Source organism: Asparagus officinalis, chromosome 1 (genome assembly GCF_001876935.1).
Source record: "Asparagus officinalis chromosome 1, Aspof.V1, whole genome shotgun sequence".
Taxonomy (NCBI): Eukaryota; Viridiplantae; Streptophyta; class Magnoliopsida; order Asparagales; family Asparagaceae; genus Asparagus; species Asparagus officinalis.
In genome coordinates, this window is record NC_033794.1 from 113,522,689 (window position 1) to 113,540,188 (window position 17,500).

The following is a 17,500-nucleotide window of genomic DNA, read 5'->3' on the forward strand; positions in this document are numbered from 1 at the left end:
TCTAAAGGTGACGGGGAAGAATTCATAAATGAAGTAGCTACCATCGGATGAATTTATCATGTTAACGCTGTTCGACTCCTGGGATTTTACTCAAGGAACAAAAACGCGTGCACTTATGACCTATGAATTCATGTCCAACAAGTCTCTAGAGAAGTTCATTTTCTTGAGAGAAGATGAAAGAAGTTACCAAACACTGAACATGAAAAAATTGCTGGAAAGTGCAGCTGGCATTGCTCGGGGCATTGAGTACATCAGGGATGTGACCAAGGTATTCAACATGTTGCTATAAAACCTCACAATATCTTGTTGGGCCACAATTTTTTCCCAAAGCTTTCAGACCTCGGTCTAGCAAAACTTTGCTCCAGAGATCAAAGTATAATTACCATGACTGCTGCTAGGGGCACAATTAAAGGGCTACACTGCACCAGATATTTACTCTAAAAATTTTGGAGAAGTGTCTTACAAATCCGATGTTTACAGTTTTGGAATGCTATTGTTTGAAATGGTAAATGGGAAGAGAACTATCGAACCCACAATTGCGGAGCGGAATGAGGTTTACTTTCTAGAGTTGGTTTATAGCAGGTTGATTAGTGGGGAAGATCTTGAGACTTGCTAGAGAGAAGGGAAAAGAGGAGGACGTTGTGAAATAATTTCTGGTTGTTGCATTATGATGTATTCAATTGAGTCCAAATGACCGTCCAACAGAAAAAGAGTGATCCAACTTCTTGATGGGAAACTTGGAAAGCTTGGAAGTCCCACCCAGGTGTTTTGTTTCAGACCTCAAGATATCAATGCTTCTACAAGCGGAGTAAAATTGTAGGTATTTCTTGAATTAATATTTTCCCACTTATCAACTGTATAATCCCTCTATAATTTTCACAGCTATCCTTCTTACTCATTTACATAACCCTTTATTGTTTTAATCTATTATGTTTCTCTTATTGTATATCTATTGGTCCTTCAAACATTTATAACCCGTATATTCTATGCTTTGCATATCTACCTGTTCTTTGATTACCCAATTCTTTTAACATATTTATGTACCAACTAATTGTAATATATTTTCCTTCTGAACAGATTGCTCCATGCTTGAATAATTCTTTATTTACTATCGATGTCTGAAATTAATTTTATGTGCATGGTTTGAGCATATTTTTCATATCCTTATCCATAGTTTCTTCTTCATTCTGCGACTTTTATCAATATGGGGTAGCTTTTCAATCTCTAAAACATGCTATCACTCCAGTTGATACTGTTTTTATTGTCTTAAAGGTACCTGACATGTTGGCCGGTATGTCATTTTTAGTATCCTCTACCATGAAATGAAGGCAGATACTATCTTATTTCATATTGCCTGATATTTTGCACACCAAACATAATATTTGCACATGAATAATCGTCTGATTGTTCCGTTCAATTATGTAACATGATATCTACTATCTAGCATATTATTCTCCTGGCCATCACCTACCAACACCATTTAGAATCTTACCTACATCAACATTAAGGTTATCAAATAATAGATTTATTCTTTAATAAGTTTAATTTTGAAATTGCTACTTCTCTTTTTCTTGTTTATTTGTTGCGGAAGACGTGATATTGTGGCAGGTGCTCAGATGGAGTGGATATGAAGCCAACATTGTTAAAGGTATTTATTTTTGTGGTTTTGAATTCTAATTTGTATCTAGAACTTTGGTGGTTTTGAAGTTATTATCACTGGCAGAGATGGAAACCAATAGAATATATTTATTCATATTTAGATTAAATTTGTTAGTGAATCTATTTCCATATTCAAAAAAATTTGAATCTGAATTTGATGCAGTCTGATAAGTTATATATCTCTGCTTGCCGATATTATGAGGTGATGCTCAAGATGGAGAGAATGATGGCTTTATTATTTAGCAGGCAGGAAAGAACTTAATTTGCTAAAATCGCAATATTAAATGTGCATGGTAAATATCCCTACCGTTGCAGTCTTTCTTAACACTGAAGGGCTGCTGCTTATGTATGAGTTTATCAAATATCATAAGAGTTTGTTGTTACTTGTGAAATTTTCAGTTTGATGGCATGTAAATATGGAAAATTATCCAGACCACAGACTACCATTTATAAGTTACGGGGGAATTTGCATGCATGGTCGATGTGGCGCGGTTTGGCAAATCTATAATATCCAATGCTTATTAAATAATTATGTACGATATAATGACGCATACTTCTTGCGCACATCATGTATCACTGTACTTCGTTATATTTATAATCAGATATTAGTCTACTGCATTCTGTTTTGCTCCGGTTGGAAGCTTGCAATAAAATATATCACTTACCAGTTAAAGAAAAGAACGTAATAATCTTAAAAGGAACGTCTCTCTGAGCAATGTCATTTTTTGTTCTCTTAAGAAAAATGCTCAGAAAGAACTTGATTTTCATCATTCTCCTAATTGGGTATATTATTAAATTGAGGAGTTGATGTTCAGGATGAGTTTTCTTAAGTCTCAACATTTTTAGGAAAGAGACTTTTGTTTTGCTCAAAACGGAAATTGGGTATATTTCACGAATAATTGGGTATATTTCACCAAACCGACAATAATAATGATTTTTTTTTGAAGTATTTATAATTATAAAATCATTAAAAATTACAATGAAAAAATCATTAAAAATTGTATATCTTAAAAACTAATTATTAAAAAAATAGAACAAACTACATACGCAATTAAAATTACATTAACTTCCTCTACAACCATCCTTTTTCAACAAAAAAAGGATTAAATTTATTACATACATGCATAAATAGATATGTATTACATTTTTACTTAATAGGCCAATTTAAATAGAGCGACCCACTTTGCTCAATAACGAAAGGACAAATTTTTAAAAAAGACCCTTTTTTAATATTAATAAGCAAAATCGACCTCTTACAAATTTATTCAGCAAAATCGACCGCACGGGACTGCTAGTCCCGTGCAGTTCTCCCAAAACCCCCAAAAACCAACGAACTCTCACGCTCTCTCTCTCTCTCTCTCGTTCTCACCTCTCTCTCTCTCTCTCATTCCAGCTCTCTCTCTCTCTCTCTCCGTTCTCTCTCTTCCTTCCACCAAGAATCCCTCTCCCTCTCAGTCGCTCTCCTCTCTCCCCCTCTCAGTCCCTCTCCCTCTCCTCCCTCCTCCGCCCTCTCCCTTGAGGATGAGTCCGTCGAGGCCGAGCCAGGGGCGGGGGCTGGATGACTTGCCGGTGGAGAGGTCCCGAGCCATGATCTGGGGGTCGGTCAGGGGGTCGGGCTCGGTGATCAGGGGGTCGGGCTCGGTGATGGCGACTGCGGCGATCGATTTCATGGGCTGGATGGGCATGGGGAGGGAGAAGAGGAGGCCGGTGGCCGCGTTGTAAAGGGCGGTGAAGATGAGAGTGGTGCCGAGGTCGAGGCGGTTGACGAGGGTGAGGGCTAGGACGATGGGGATGTAGGTGCCCAGGTTCCCGACGAAGCCTCCGAGCTCGTGACGAAAAGAGTTCAGACGGCGATCTGGGCAATCGGGGCTTGGTTGTTGGGCAGCGGGTTCTAGGGGTGGTGGAGCTAGAGTTAGGGATTCTTGGTGGAAGGAAGAGAGAGAACGGAGAGAGAGAGAGAGCTGGAATGAGAGAGAGAGAGGTGAGAACGAGAGAGATAAAGAGAGAGAGAGCTCGTGACGAAGCCTCCGTGCGGTCGATTTTGCTGAATAAATTTGTAAGAGGTCGATTTTGCTTATTAATATTAAAAAAGGGTCTTTTTTAAAAATTTGTCCATAACGAAATCATACAATAGTGCACGCCCACTTCAAACACCAACTCCAACTGAAGAACTCAAAACCAACCTTTTATGTGACCCCACTCAAATGTCAGATTCCACAATTAGTAGTGTTATTAGTAGTTCAATGGGTGCATATGATTCAAATACAGCTCAAATATTGCAACTACATAGCCAATGTATATTTATAGATTTTAATAATCATACTGCACAATAGATATGGATCCAGATATTTCCTCAAGTACATATATTTAATACTTATATTTTTGTGCACAACACGTAACCACTAATTGATGAGGTTGTTTTTAACAACCATCATACTAGCGATGAGAGAATGAACCTTTTTGACATAAAACAGTTACAAACTTTTTTAACTTTTAATTATATAATAATATTACTTTGGAGAAATACATGATGCCACACTGTTTTACTTGAGAGTATGATTTATTATCTTAGGGTCAAATATTCCTATGATCTTACTATTAGAATGACAAAACCTCAAAGCAAACGGCTATTAAAAGCCTAGAAGTCGTCAAATATTTTATGATCTTAATATTAGAATGACAACACCTCAAAATAAATAAACAGCTATTAAAAGCCTAGAAGTTAAACTGTGACACAGCTATTCAAAACTATAGGTTATTTGCAAGTAAATACCTTAATCACCAATATTAAATTAGATGCCCCTATTTTGTTTTTTACCCAAACTAATACCCAAAAGTTCAACAAAAAAAGACTTGGATGTATCAAAGTTAAAAATTTTTAAAACTTTCGTAGTCTTATTTGGTTAGATATGGAGCCTTACAATATAAGTTCAAAAAGAAAGTACACTTTATGAGCAAATAAACTCAATAACAAAATCTAGAACAACCACTAAATTATAAAACAGAAAATACTTTTCTCAAAAAGTAATATTTTTATTATTAAAAATTTCTATAGATTTTCATAAACTATGTTTTTTATTCAAAAAAATTTACAGAAATATTTTCGTAAAATACAAAAAATATTAAAATTTATAAAAATTAATTTCTCTAACAGAAATCACACAAAAATCTGACACTCATTGACACTTATTTTATAAATTTAAAAGATGTTTGGTTCAATTTCTACAAATGATAACAAATCTTGTTATTTTCTATAAAGTTATGGATTATTTTTTTGTTTTGAACCAAACAAGCAAAGTACAAATCACAAAAAAATTAATATTTTTTTACCTCTCCAAATTTTTTCTATAATTTTTTTAAGAAATACAAGAAAATCATATTTTAAATAAAAAATATATTTCTAACTCGTAAAAATTGAACCACACCCCCTAAGCCTATCTAACAACATAAAATAGCTAATATTCCGATTAACCTAAAAAATAAAAAATAAATATGCATAATAAATTTCATGGGAATTAGAGAACAGTGGCTTTTCACTCTTCTGTATGAACAAAGCCCTCGATCACAAAAAAAAAATAAATAAATAAATAAATTCGCTCTCACATACGAGATATAATGGATCATAGGAAGAGAAAGGAGCTCGTAAAAACCGTGGGCATGCGGAGTTTCGGGAAGTAAGCAGTTTCTTCAAAAGGCTAAAAACACTTCCCCGAAAGTCTCATACCCACAACTCTTACGAACAGGTCCCTTCTATTCCCTCATCGATCGTCCTTATTTTCCTCTCAGCTGACTGAGCCTGGGTGGCGGGGAAAAATGAGACTTGAGATCAGGGGAATGGGCGGAGTAGGCAAAAAGAATTACAATAATATCGATGATCAGGGGATCATTTCGATATTTTTAGCCTATCCGCCCACTCCCATAATTCCAAGAAACCCATCTTCCTTCCCCACCAAGCTCTTCCTTCCTCCAGAAATCTCGCTCTGTAATAAGCACACGAGCAGAGATGCTTGGTATATATTGTGAAGGCCGAGGGATCGTGGTTTTGGAAAACCACCTCAGGCGCCCCTGGTTTCTCTAAAACCAGGATAGGAAACGTGTAATGGCTCCTGTGGTCTAGGGTCCGCCGAGAGTTTACTCTTTTGTATAGGGGCGGTTTGGTTGGCAAAAATAAAGGGTTGAAACAGGTTTTTAGCTCTGACTGATTGACAGTAAGAAATGTAAGATCATTTACTTTTTCTAATCTAAAGTTTGGTTCAAACTCAAATTTAAAGAAAACTTTGATGGAAATCACCCGCTAGCGTAGAAAAACAAGAACCCCAATTTTTAAAGTTTTAGCTTGGAAATGGGACGTAGATGAAGTAAATTGTTAATATCGCTGCCAGCTAGACCGTGGGAACGCATAGAAAACAGCGGGAAAAAAGCTCATTGTTAATATCAACGCCTTATCTCTTTTTCCTTTCCTCTTCCTTCTACATTTTCCATTTCCGTCTCTCTTCTTCAATCCTTCCACCACCTCTCTCCGGCCAAAAAAAATTATGGAAAATATTGAGAAGTGAAACCTACATTGATCCTATCTGATATCGATCCCTCTTCCACTGTCAATCTTCTCTTGCTACTTCAATGGAAATCCAAGCTTTGTTAGGGCTAATAGTTGGTTATTTCATCGGTAAAACATCTTCAAGTTTGGGTTATTGGTTCGGCGGTCTTCTATTTGGGTTATGTTAGAGGTCGATTCGTTGCTTTGCTACGTTGATTGCTTAATCCCTCTAAGATCTAACTGCTTTGGGGTTAATCCATCTGGAGAACCTCACCGAGCTTCTTTGAAAAATCTCTGAAGGTAATTTTCCTGATAATTTTGTTTTTCCTTTTTCTTTCCTTATTTTTTTAATAGTAAGTTTTTACATTCACATGCAAATGTCACTTCTTTTTAATAACCACAATAGTTGTTTGCAATGAAAAACTTCTTCAGTTTTACATTCACAGAGTGGACCAACTGACTTGATCATGCATTATTTTGTTTGCTAAATTTTAATTATTATGCAATTCATGTGAAAATTATTGCTTTTAAATGTATTAGAATTGAGCAATTATACTTTCTGAAGGGTGTGTGAATTTCCTTATGTAAATTGTTGCTAATAGTGACAAGTTCTTGAGATTTTAAACGGTGGTCACATTATTTGTGTTGTCATGTTATTTGTGTATGGAAATTTTTTTATAGTAATTTGTGTGTAGAATTTAACATCTCTTCAAATTTTGTGTATATACTTTAATGTATAGAATTTTTATGACTGTAATTTATGTGGCAACCCACCATTAACAGTTATTCATGTTGTTCAAAACACATCTCTCAGGAAAAAAATGTGTTTGACCTTGATATTTAAAACCCAACAGATTGTATTGCGATTAGTCTTGGTTAATACATTATTGTGTTAATATACATGTCTATATACATATGCATATGATTGTGTATACATATATATATATGTATGCATATGCATGTATATGCAAGCTAAACAATATATATGGAAAGGTGAATCTAAGATGACACCCTATGCTCCCATCTAAGGACGCGGCCTAAAATCATATCATTTCCTAATTTTTTTTACGATCCGCTCCGTTGAACTTGATCTACACGTTCTTAAACCCAAACACACCAATTTTGGGGTGAACCAGTCGTGTTTTGACCCTTTATCCACTCGTTGCAATTTTAACGGTTTCGAATGAATAGAAATTTTTGCACGGCTCAACGAATGGTCAAAACACAATGGGTTTACCCCAAAATTGGTGTGTTTGGGTTTAAGAACGTCATTCAAACTCTTAATTGATTTAATGTGGGTATTGTAGATGGATGGTGATTGTGTTGATGAAGAAATGATAGTGAGCATTGTCTCTGGGGCTACACTATCTATCATATTGATCTTAGTTACATTCATGCGTAGGGTGCAAGCTAGACGTAGAAGAATACATAGTGGTCCAACTATTGAAAAATTAATTAAAAAAAGGAGGTTTGAGCACATGCACTACATAGTGCATGGATATATAGATAGTTGTCAAACCTATGTCAGAATGCGAAGTGGGGCTTTTAACAATCTTGCTAGGATTATGAGGTCAAATCAACTTTTAAAAGATTCAAGACATGTTATGATAGAAGAACAACTTGAGATAACGTTGAATATTTTGGGTCATAAAACCAAAAAATGCATCATAAGGTCGCATTTTATTAGATCGGGGGAGACCGTAAGTAGATATTTCAACAAAGTGCTTGAAGCAATTTATCACATACGTGAACGGTATATGAGACAAGTGCCAAATGAAGTACCGAAGGAGATCCTTAACAACCGTCGATGCTACCCTTATTTTAAGGTATATCATTTCTAGTTTATGAATAAGTATATATTTATTTAACTCTATATTCAAAATGCTTTCATATTTATTTGATGATATACTCTCTAGGATTGTATTGGTATGGTCGATGGGACCCATATTGATGCTATGCTTCTGGCTAGACTTGTTCCATGTTTTCGTGGTCGCAAAGGAGTCACACAAAATGTTTTGGTTGCTTGTATCCCTAATAAATTATTCACATACATTTTAGCCGAGTGGGAAGGCTCTGCAAACGACTATAGGATCCTACAATATGCATTATCTAGATCATAACCTCATGGTCTGAGAGTCTTTGATGGTAACTTCATCAACTTTTTGACTTTATTTAGTTACATATGAATATTTGAAAACGGTTTCAAAATAAACATGGCCTAATGTACATATTTTTATCATCGTAATTGTAGGTAAATACTACTTGTGTGATGCGGGTTAAACAACCATGCTAGGTTTTATCTCCCCTTATCATGGTGTTCAATATCATTTGAAAGAACAAATTGGAAATATACCTAATAATAGAAGGGAGCTATTCAATCTTAAACATTCGTCTTTAAGATCTAAGATTGAATCCACCTTTGGAATATTAAAAAATTATTTCAAGATTCTTTCCTCTAAACCAAATTACCAATTTGAGACACATGTTGATATTGTCTTGGCATGCATAGTGCTTCATAATTATATTGCCACAGTTGATCCAAACGATGACATCCTCAATGAACCTGTAAAAATTGAAGAAGATGATAATGAAATGGCAAATGAAGATGAGGATAATATTCTTGACTTCTCTCAAACTCAAACCCAACGAGAGCAAGTAGAATCAAGAATCGAATGGAAGAATCGTAGAGATCAAATAGCTTGGGAGATGTGGGTTGATTATTATGAACGCCACTGTGATGGGAACGTCACTGAAATTGGCATGTCAACTTAATTGGGAAGTCTTTCTAGTGAATGTTTTGGGTCAAGTGCCTTGACTTTGTTATTAACTTTGACGTTTAATACATTTTGTTACTTTTGCTTGTAAAATTATTAATATTCGTATGTCGCGATTAGTTTATGTAATGCTACAAGTCTCTTCTTCTTGTTATTAACTATGACGGTTGATTATTGTGTTTGACCAATGCAATTTATTTATTACTTGACTTGCTTATTTTTAGCCTATCTTATCATTATGCTTTATTTCCATAATTGTTTTTATATATTTGTCTTAATATTCTATAGGAATGGCTGAGAATCTTAATTTAGATGTGACTGACAAGAGCAATCCGACCACACCATCCCCATCACCTAGAACTCCAACTATTCCGATCATTAGTGGTTTCAATATGGGGTTCATGCCCTACCAGTCACCATTATTTGGTAATACTATAAATGCATTTCACAATGTGGTCAATTATGATGGTAGTTACTTTCCTATGACACATCCACCAATATCATTTACTCACACGCTTAGCGCTCCTACCTCCATACAACAACAGTGTCATATTCCATTCTCTAGTGGGGTTCATATCAATCCACACACTGAAGGGGGAGCCCTTTTAGAACAAAGGGGTAGCAAGAGAATGGGCACTTCTACATATGTTAAAAGTTCTTCTCAATATCCAAAAAGAAAAAGGAAGAAGGCGAGAATGGACACTTCTACATGTGATGAAAGTTCTTCTCCAGATCCAAAAAGAAAAAGGAAGAAGGCTGCTTCGAAGGAAAGAAATGATCCTACTGCTAAAGGTAAAAGTGGCTCACACAGATTTTGGCTAAGCAAACATGGTGATATTTTGATACCATTTCTTGCAAAAATGACAAAATCTGGGTACAAAGCTGACAAAAATTTCAAGCGGACCGCTTTCAATATGGCGGCTGTTCATATGAATGAACACTTTGATGATGGTTTTACCACTGAACATGTTATCAACCATATGAAAAGTCTTCGAATAAGATTTCATGATATGCAATTCTGTCGCAATCTAAGTGGGGCTGGATAGGAGGAATCTGCAAGCACTATCATCATGGATAAAGACTGTTTCAATAGGTGGAGTGAGTTATTTCTAAATTTTACACACTCTTCCTCCTTTCATATTTTTTACAATGTTGACTTTTGCTTTAATAGAGTTTAATACATGTTGAATTATGCAGAATAAAAATTTGAGAGGTTCCAAGCTTAAAGAATATATCAACAAGCCACTAGTTCACTATGAGGACCTTGCAATTACTATCAGTGATGATCAAGCTAAAGGAGACTACAACAATGATTTTAACACACATTTTGGTGGTAGTGCTCCCATTAATATTGGAGATGATGATGACAGTCCTCTATCCATTCAACACTCACCTCTCATTCAAAATCTGGATGAAGATGATTCACCAACTCAAATTAGAGAAACCTCTATTCCCAAAAAAGACAATCCTACAACTAATTTACAAAATGAAAAGAATGGCAAGGGAGGGACTAGTAAGGGAAAGGGTAATAGAAGATCTGATACTGATAATGAATTCATGCAACAAATGATATATTAGGTAAAAGAAATTGCATCCTCTATCAAGAATGTTAACATGCATTAGAGTGAAAAGTTGTCCAAAGCGGTCTTTGCCCACAAAGAAAGCTATCCTATTGAAATGCTTGAGAGGTTTATGACACACTTCTTGAAAGCGAATTGGATGGGAGGCGATTTATTGGAAATACTGACTTTGGACAAAAGGATTTGTTGAACAAGTTTATGGAGAAGCAAGCCTAAAACTAGTAACATGGCACTAGTTTTATTTTGGTAGCATTTTTTGGGTACTAACTTATATCTACATCCATACTTTTGACTTATTTTTGTACTTTTACTAATTTTGAGACAACAATATGTCTAATTTGTGATGTATTTGAGCGTGATGGAAGCTCATCGTAATTTAGATTTCCAGCTGCTCATGTGTATGATATCTATGACTTGATAACTTATAATAATGACTTTGTTGCATATATGTCGATGATTACATACTCATTTAATTTTATTTTTTAATATTATTCAATGTTGATGCACTACTTAACTGTACCTTCATAAGCTTGAGTTATATGTGAACATGTGTATGGAAATTGGGCTATAAATCTGAATATCTTATCTAATAATCATGGCTTGTTGTTGCAGGATCCTCCAACGGCTATGACAAATATTTGATTTCTTACCTATCGATATGAGTCGTTGCTATGATGTTTGGCCAATGACAAAGGATAACAACCTACATTGAGACCTCATGTACTGGTATGGCTATCTTTGTAGATTGTTAGTCATTTTCTGAGCACTCGCTAGATTTTAGAAATTTCAACATTTGCCAATGATACTTGTTTTCCTTATGGGGGTTTCTGTTTTTCTGAGCTGGCAGATGATTTCCATCAAAGTTTTCTTTAAATTTGAGGTTGAACCAAAATGAAGATTAGAAAAACTAAAGGGTCTTACATTTTTTCTATCAATCTGTCAGAGTTGGAAACCTATTTCAACCCTTTATTTTTGCCAACCAAATAGCCCCTATATAATATGACACTTCCATACAATCATACTATCTGAGACATCAAGCAATGATGATAATGAAAAATTATTAATGTGATATGCAACCTGCATTAAGGCTCATGTATGTAGGAGATGTGCATCATGCTTTTGATCAATATTTATGATTTAGCAACCTACATGAACTTTCATGTATTGGCATGGCTATCTATAATGATATTGATCAAGCTCTTACACATCAAGCACTACATGGGCACCTATGATTACCTTCAAGTTCTGAGCTTACATATGTCTATGATGAGTTTCATTGTCATGGTATTTTGACCCAAGAAATGGTGTTGTTGAATGAGGGTTACTGGTGGAGGCTCTTTTTTTAAAACCTTAGCAATCTGGTATTACACTCCAAGACTTGTTCTTTTAATATTCACACTTTCTAGCTATCTAAGCTGTTGAAGTTTTTACATACTCTAAAATCTGAGCATTCAGGTGTTTTGAGGATTACAATGAACATGTTATGTGAGAGACATGAACTCTCATGTATTGGTATGGCTATCTATAATGATATTGATCAAGCTCTTACACATCAAACTCTACATGGGGCATTTATGTATTGGATGGTTGTCACTTATGAATTTATTCAAGTTCTGAGCTCCAATATGTCTATGATGATTTTTCCCTTTTATTTGTGTACTTGATGCATCCCTCTAATTTCCCCCAAGATCTTGCAAAAATGTGTTAATTACCATATAATTTTGGAGCTACTTATATATTTGTATAGAGGACTAGTCTTAATTACTTTGTATCAGATTGATGCTTCTGCTCTCAGGTTCATATTCTACAAAACCCTTGTATAGTTCTCAACCTGGAAGTTCATATCATTTCATATTAAATGTGTCAATTGTACGCTTCATTCTTGTGTATAGGTTTTTCAGATTTTTTGTGGTATCAATATATATAAGATTGGGTACTGTATGTATTTCTCCACCATCAAGCATTAGAGATATTAAAATAAGGGGTGTGGTGTGTATCATAACCCGTTTCATGTATAGAGCAATATGAGGACTGTAATCACCTAGTAAGACCATTTCTAATTCTGTAGTAATTTTGTCAACATGTTTTCTGCTGTATTTTGGCATGGGCTTGTTTGCAAATGGGAATGTTTTTGATTAAGCATACATGTGACTATAATATGTTCTTCTAATAATGATATTGTATGGTATGCAGTGTAATATACAGGGGTTGCTTGGAGGAAATGAAAAATGCTCAAGGCATAGGAGATGTGCTAACATTTCTTGTTCGATGAAAATATCAGATTCAAGTGAAAAAAATAGAAATGCTTGAGGACGTGTTTTTTTATTATCAGGTTGATGCTTCTGCTCTTAGGTGCTTATTCTTATTCAGTTTGATATATCATATTCTAATATTACACTGTTATTTCTGTCTAGCTTGGAGGAAATGCAAAATGCTCGAGGTATAGGAGATGTGCTAACAGAAATGCTCAAGGCACGCAAATATATTTGTTCTTTAATACAATTGATAATGGTTATGGTCTTATTATTGGGTTCCTTTTGTTGTGATGTAGAATCTCTTGGTTCAGTATTGTGGTGATTAATATAGCGTTGATTAACAAATTCTTTGACAATTTTGTTTAGACTGGATTATCTATGTTGTAATAGGATGTTCAAGTGAAAAAAATATCTTGAACTGTGGTGGAGTTGATATATTATGTGCATGCCATTTTTGTTTTGAAGTTTTGATGGGGAATATTTAGAATTTGGTTGTTGAAATGAATACTAAATTTTATTATGTGCATGTCTCTTTGGTGGTAACCTCACCATGGTGAGCACAACTACTTTTTCTCATTGTGCACTTTTTCCATCCAAACTAGAGAAATTGAGAAGTAATATTTCCTATTCTTGGTTTTTTTTTTTTTTTTGGTGTGAAACAAACAATGGATGTTTGAGGACATCTATTTCCACCCATCTTTTGTGATGAACCAAACAAACTTCAAGAAACCTTTAATAAAACATAGAAATCAATATCTATGCTTGGAAATAGATTTCCTATATTTAGGGAAACCAACCAAACAGCCCCTTAAACTAGGAGAGATACAAGTCCATTGCAAGTGGTTATTTGTGGGGTTTATTTGTTTGATATAACTTGGTTGTAAAAGTGTTTCTTTTAAATCTCAACTTGATGATGTAATATTACTTGTGAACTTTCTTAATACTTACGTTTATGTACATTCAGCTTTCATTTTATGTGTCATTATGATCATAAGCAATGTAAGCTACAAATTATTGGAAAAGATAATTTGCTTATAAATCATGAGCAATGTCAGCTACACATTATTTGAAAAAATTATTCGCTCATATAGCAATCAATTACTTCAATGCCTCAAATCTAATAATAACAGATGACATGAAATTCTTATGAAGTAAAAAAGAAAAAGGGAAAAAATCTTCTATGTTAATCCCTAATGACTGTAGAATAAAAAAACCCATCATGATTTAAGAAAACCTCTCCATAAGTTTGCAAAGATAACCACATTGAGCTATTAGGTTGCTCACTTCTTATTATCTTAAAACTAATTCATCAAATTTTCATTGAAACAGCTATTACATCCGCATTTCTTAAGTTATTTTGATATTAGCTTCTCCAATCAAGAGTAAAACAGGCAATTAGAGGGAAATTAGCTCCTCAAATTGCTAATTATACCATTGATTTAAATGACTAATTTTAAATAACTTAAGAATTGAGTTACCTAATAATAATTTCAATGCTTTGACGAACTAATTTCAAATTTTGAAAGGTTTAAGGGACTACTACAAAAAATATTTTAATCAATTAATTTTTGTTAATAATTAAATAATTCCATAATTTGGTATCAATCAATTGGTTAATATTTATATGTGCAATGTCTATTATATTTACAATGCTAATGTGTTATAAGCTTCTTTCTACTCTTTAGTTGTTTACCAATTCTAATTAGATCATTTTTTTATAATTGGTTTTGAATGGAGAGAGCATTAATTCGGGCGCTTAAGCTTCTTTATACTCTTTAGTTGTCAAAAAATTCTAATTAGATAAATTTTTATTAATTAGTTTTGAATGGAGAGAGCTTTAATTCAGGAGTTTAATTTTAATTTAATAGTTTTAGTTGATATCAAATTATAATTAGGATAAGAATGTTAATATTAAAAAGGATTAGGGGTAAAATTGATCAATAAAAGTTTTTCAAGAACTCCCACTTTTAAAGGGAGTATGATATGATGTTTATTATCACATTTATGCTACACTTGTGGAAGGGTTGGATATGGGCCGGTTCCAACCACGGGCCGAACCAACCCAGCTTAATTGGGTCAAAACATAGCGTGACCCACCGGATCGAGCTCAATCCGGCCTACGCTGGAGGTGGGTCATAAATCAAGCTGGATTTTGAGTCAGACCTGAGATCAAAGAGGTAAGCTCAGCCTACCAGTGACCTGGCCGAGGCCTGATTAATTATAAATGTTTAATTTTCTTAATATTTATAATTAATATTTTTTTCTTGTATTTGCAATTTAAATTTATACTAAATAAAAAAGTTATTAACTTCTCATGTATGTGGATCTTTTTCTATAGTTTGAACCTCGTATATCTGTATATTTGTGATGTTTTTATGTGTGATGTTTATCTTTGTGTAATGTACATACATAATATCAACTAAAGAGTTTAAAATAGGAAAAAAATAAATTAAATATAATTTTATACATATAAATACAAGTATAATATATTTTTGAAATAGGGACATATTGAGAAAAGAATTGAGAAACAATAAACTCATGGGCCGACCCACGACCCGTAGGCCAGTTTCGACTCGGCCTGACTCTAGGCGGGTCATGAGCTGGGCTGAGTGCGATCATAGACCCAAGATCAGAGAGACAAGCCCGACCCACTCTGACCCACGTGGCTCCGGATCAAACCTGATCGGGCCTTAACCCCACCAGGTCGATTCATGGGCCTGAGCCAGCCCGGCCCACGCCCACCCCTATCCTTGTTATTTAATCATGTCACAATTAGCCTAAGGAAACCACATTTGGAGATGTATTCTAGAGTTATTATCCCGATAGATGTATGATGGGAAAATGCTAATTGTACTATATTTCTTATGCTATTTTTATACAACTACTAATAAATTTGTTATCTTTTTTGAAATTTGTAATAAAAAATGATGAGTCATCATGACCCAACTCTTTTCTTTGTGAAAGTACCAAAAGAGTGCAGATCACCTTGGGCATATAGTATTTTTATGCGGAAACAACAGCCGAGTGACACGCGGATAAGTCTTTCCACTCACTAACAGTCATATTGGGATCCTCTACTAATAAATAGTGTTCCTAATATCTCCTAATAAATAGATTTTAGACTTTGATTTATCAATCAAAGGCCAATATCTCATCCTTATCCTCCCCTACTTTTGCTCATGAGGAGATCTTGGGCTTTGATTGATAAATTAAAGGCCAAAATCCCATTAGGAGATATTAGGAACCTCCTTATTAGTAGAGGATCCTAATCCCTAACAGTCTGACATGAGAATTGATTCTCTTATCTTATTGAGAAATTGATTAAGAGAGCTTACCTTTTAATGAAAACTACTATAACTAATTCATTAACGCCTTAGAGCTTTTAACAAAAAAGCGTAATGAATAGTACAAATCCATTAAATTCAACAAAAACTAAAATCTTATTTCTTATGGTTGCATCTAATTTCATTATGTTATATATTTCCCACGGACAAATTTTCAAAACCAACATCTTTTCACATTTAATCCCAAAAAGACACATTTTGAAGTTATTTACAAAAAACAACCTGGTTTCAACCTTAACGCTGGAACCAATTCGGTTTTTGTGAAAAGGAGTCTGAAACTTCACGGGAGTTGAACTCCTGTGAAGTTTAGCAAAGCTACTAAACTTCACGGGAGTTCAACTCCCGTAAAGTTCCATAGTTAAAAAAGTTTTCGAACTATGAAACTTCACGGAAGTTGAACTCCCATGAAGTTTAGCAGCTTTGCTAAACTTTACGGGAGTTCAACTCCTGTAAAGTTTCGGAAGTTTTTTTTTCAAAAACCGATCTGGTTTCAGCGTCAAGACTGAAACCAGGTCGGTTTTTGAAAATATTATTGAAAAGGGTCTTTGTTTGAGATTAAATGTGGAAAGAGGTTGCTTTTGAAAATTTGTCATATTTCCTACAATAGAATTTTTTTGCATTTGATGGTTTCATAGGTGAGTTGTATCATACCCATTGTATATTCAAGTAGGCTTGTAATTTAGAATTGAAAAATTCCCCAAAAATCCAAAATATGGGACCAACATGGGGGACAAGTGAGGTGTTCCCCTTCTCATAATGAGTTAGTCATCATTAATGATGATCAGCTCATTATGCAATAGGAGGAGGATACCTTACATGTCCCCTCTGTGGTTCCATATTTTGAGTCACTGTAGCAAAGCTCTTTAGAATTTATGCATATGTGCTACTGCTAAAAAGTAATTTGTGCCGCCATGAGAACACTGGCTCATGTTTCAATCGTTACTTGAAAACACTTCCAATATAAGCTCAAAGTACATAATATTAATATTTAATATGATACAGTTTTTTATAATTAAATTATACCGTTTCTCGAGAGAGAGAAAAATATAATGTCCTCCTATGACAAGGATACCCATTTATATATATATATGAGATTAATGGGTATCCTTGTCATAGGAGGGGATTTCCTCCTTGACGCCTCTAAAATCACATGATTGAGCGACATTATGGATGATCCGCTCCGTTAAACTTGTTCTACATATTCTAAAATCCCAACACACCAAGTTTGGGGTGAATCCGTCGTCGTTTGACCCTCCATCGAACCATGTGAAAAGTTCCATTCATTCAAAACTGTTAAAATTGATACGAGTGGATGAAGGGTCAAATGACGACGGGTTCACCCCAAACTTGG

At 34.5% G+C, this 17,500-nt stretch overlaps 2 protein-coding genes and 1 pseudogene across 3 annotated transcripts; all 3 read left to right on the forward strand.

Annotated features, from left to right (window-relative positions):
* Positions 1-887, forward strand: part of LOC109839639 — a 4,257-nt pseudogene extending 3,370 nt beyond the window's left edge.
* Positions 8,483-8,968, forward strand: LOC109839648. The gene has a single exon (XM_020408154.1). The coding sequence runs from the start codon at positions 8,483-8,485 to the stop codon at positions 8,966-8,968; it is 486 nt and encodes a 161-aa protein (XP_020263743.1).
* Positions 8,604-13,226, forward strand: LOC109829049. 2 transcript variants are annotated; one of them, XM_020396116.1, is made up of 3 exons: positions 8,604-9,762; positions 9,853-11,276; positions 12,965-13,226. In XM_020396116.1, exons 1-2 carry the CDS (start codon positions 9,261-9,263, stop codon positions 10,014-10,016), a joined length of 666 nt encoding a protein of 221 aa, XP_020251705.1. In that variant the 5' UTR covers positions 8,604-9,260; the 3' UTR covers positions 10,017-11,276; positions 12,965-13,226. The 2 variants fall into 2 exon arrangements, with proteins under 2 accessions (XP_020251705.1, XP_020251704.1); XM_020396115.1 differs by having other exon boundaries at positions 8,604-11,276.

Coding starts and splice junctions, on each gene's coding strand:
- LOC109839648 (XM_020408154.1), top strand. CDS start 8,483: ATGCTAGGTTTTATCTCCCCTTATCATGGTGTTCAATATCATTTGAAA.
- LOC109829049 (XM_020396115.1), top strand. CDS start 9,261: ATGGCTGAGAATCTTAATTTAGATGTGACTGACAAGAGCAATCCGACC.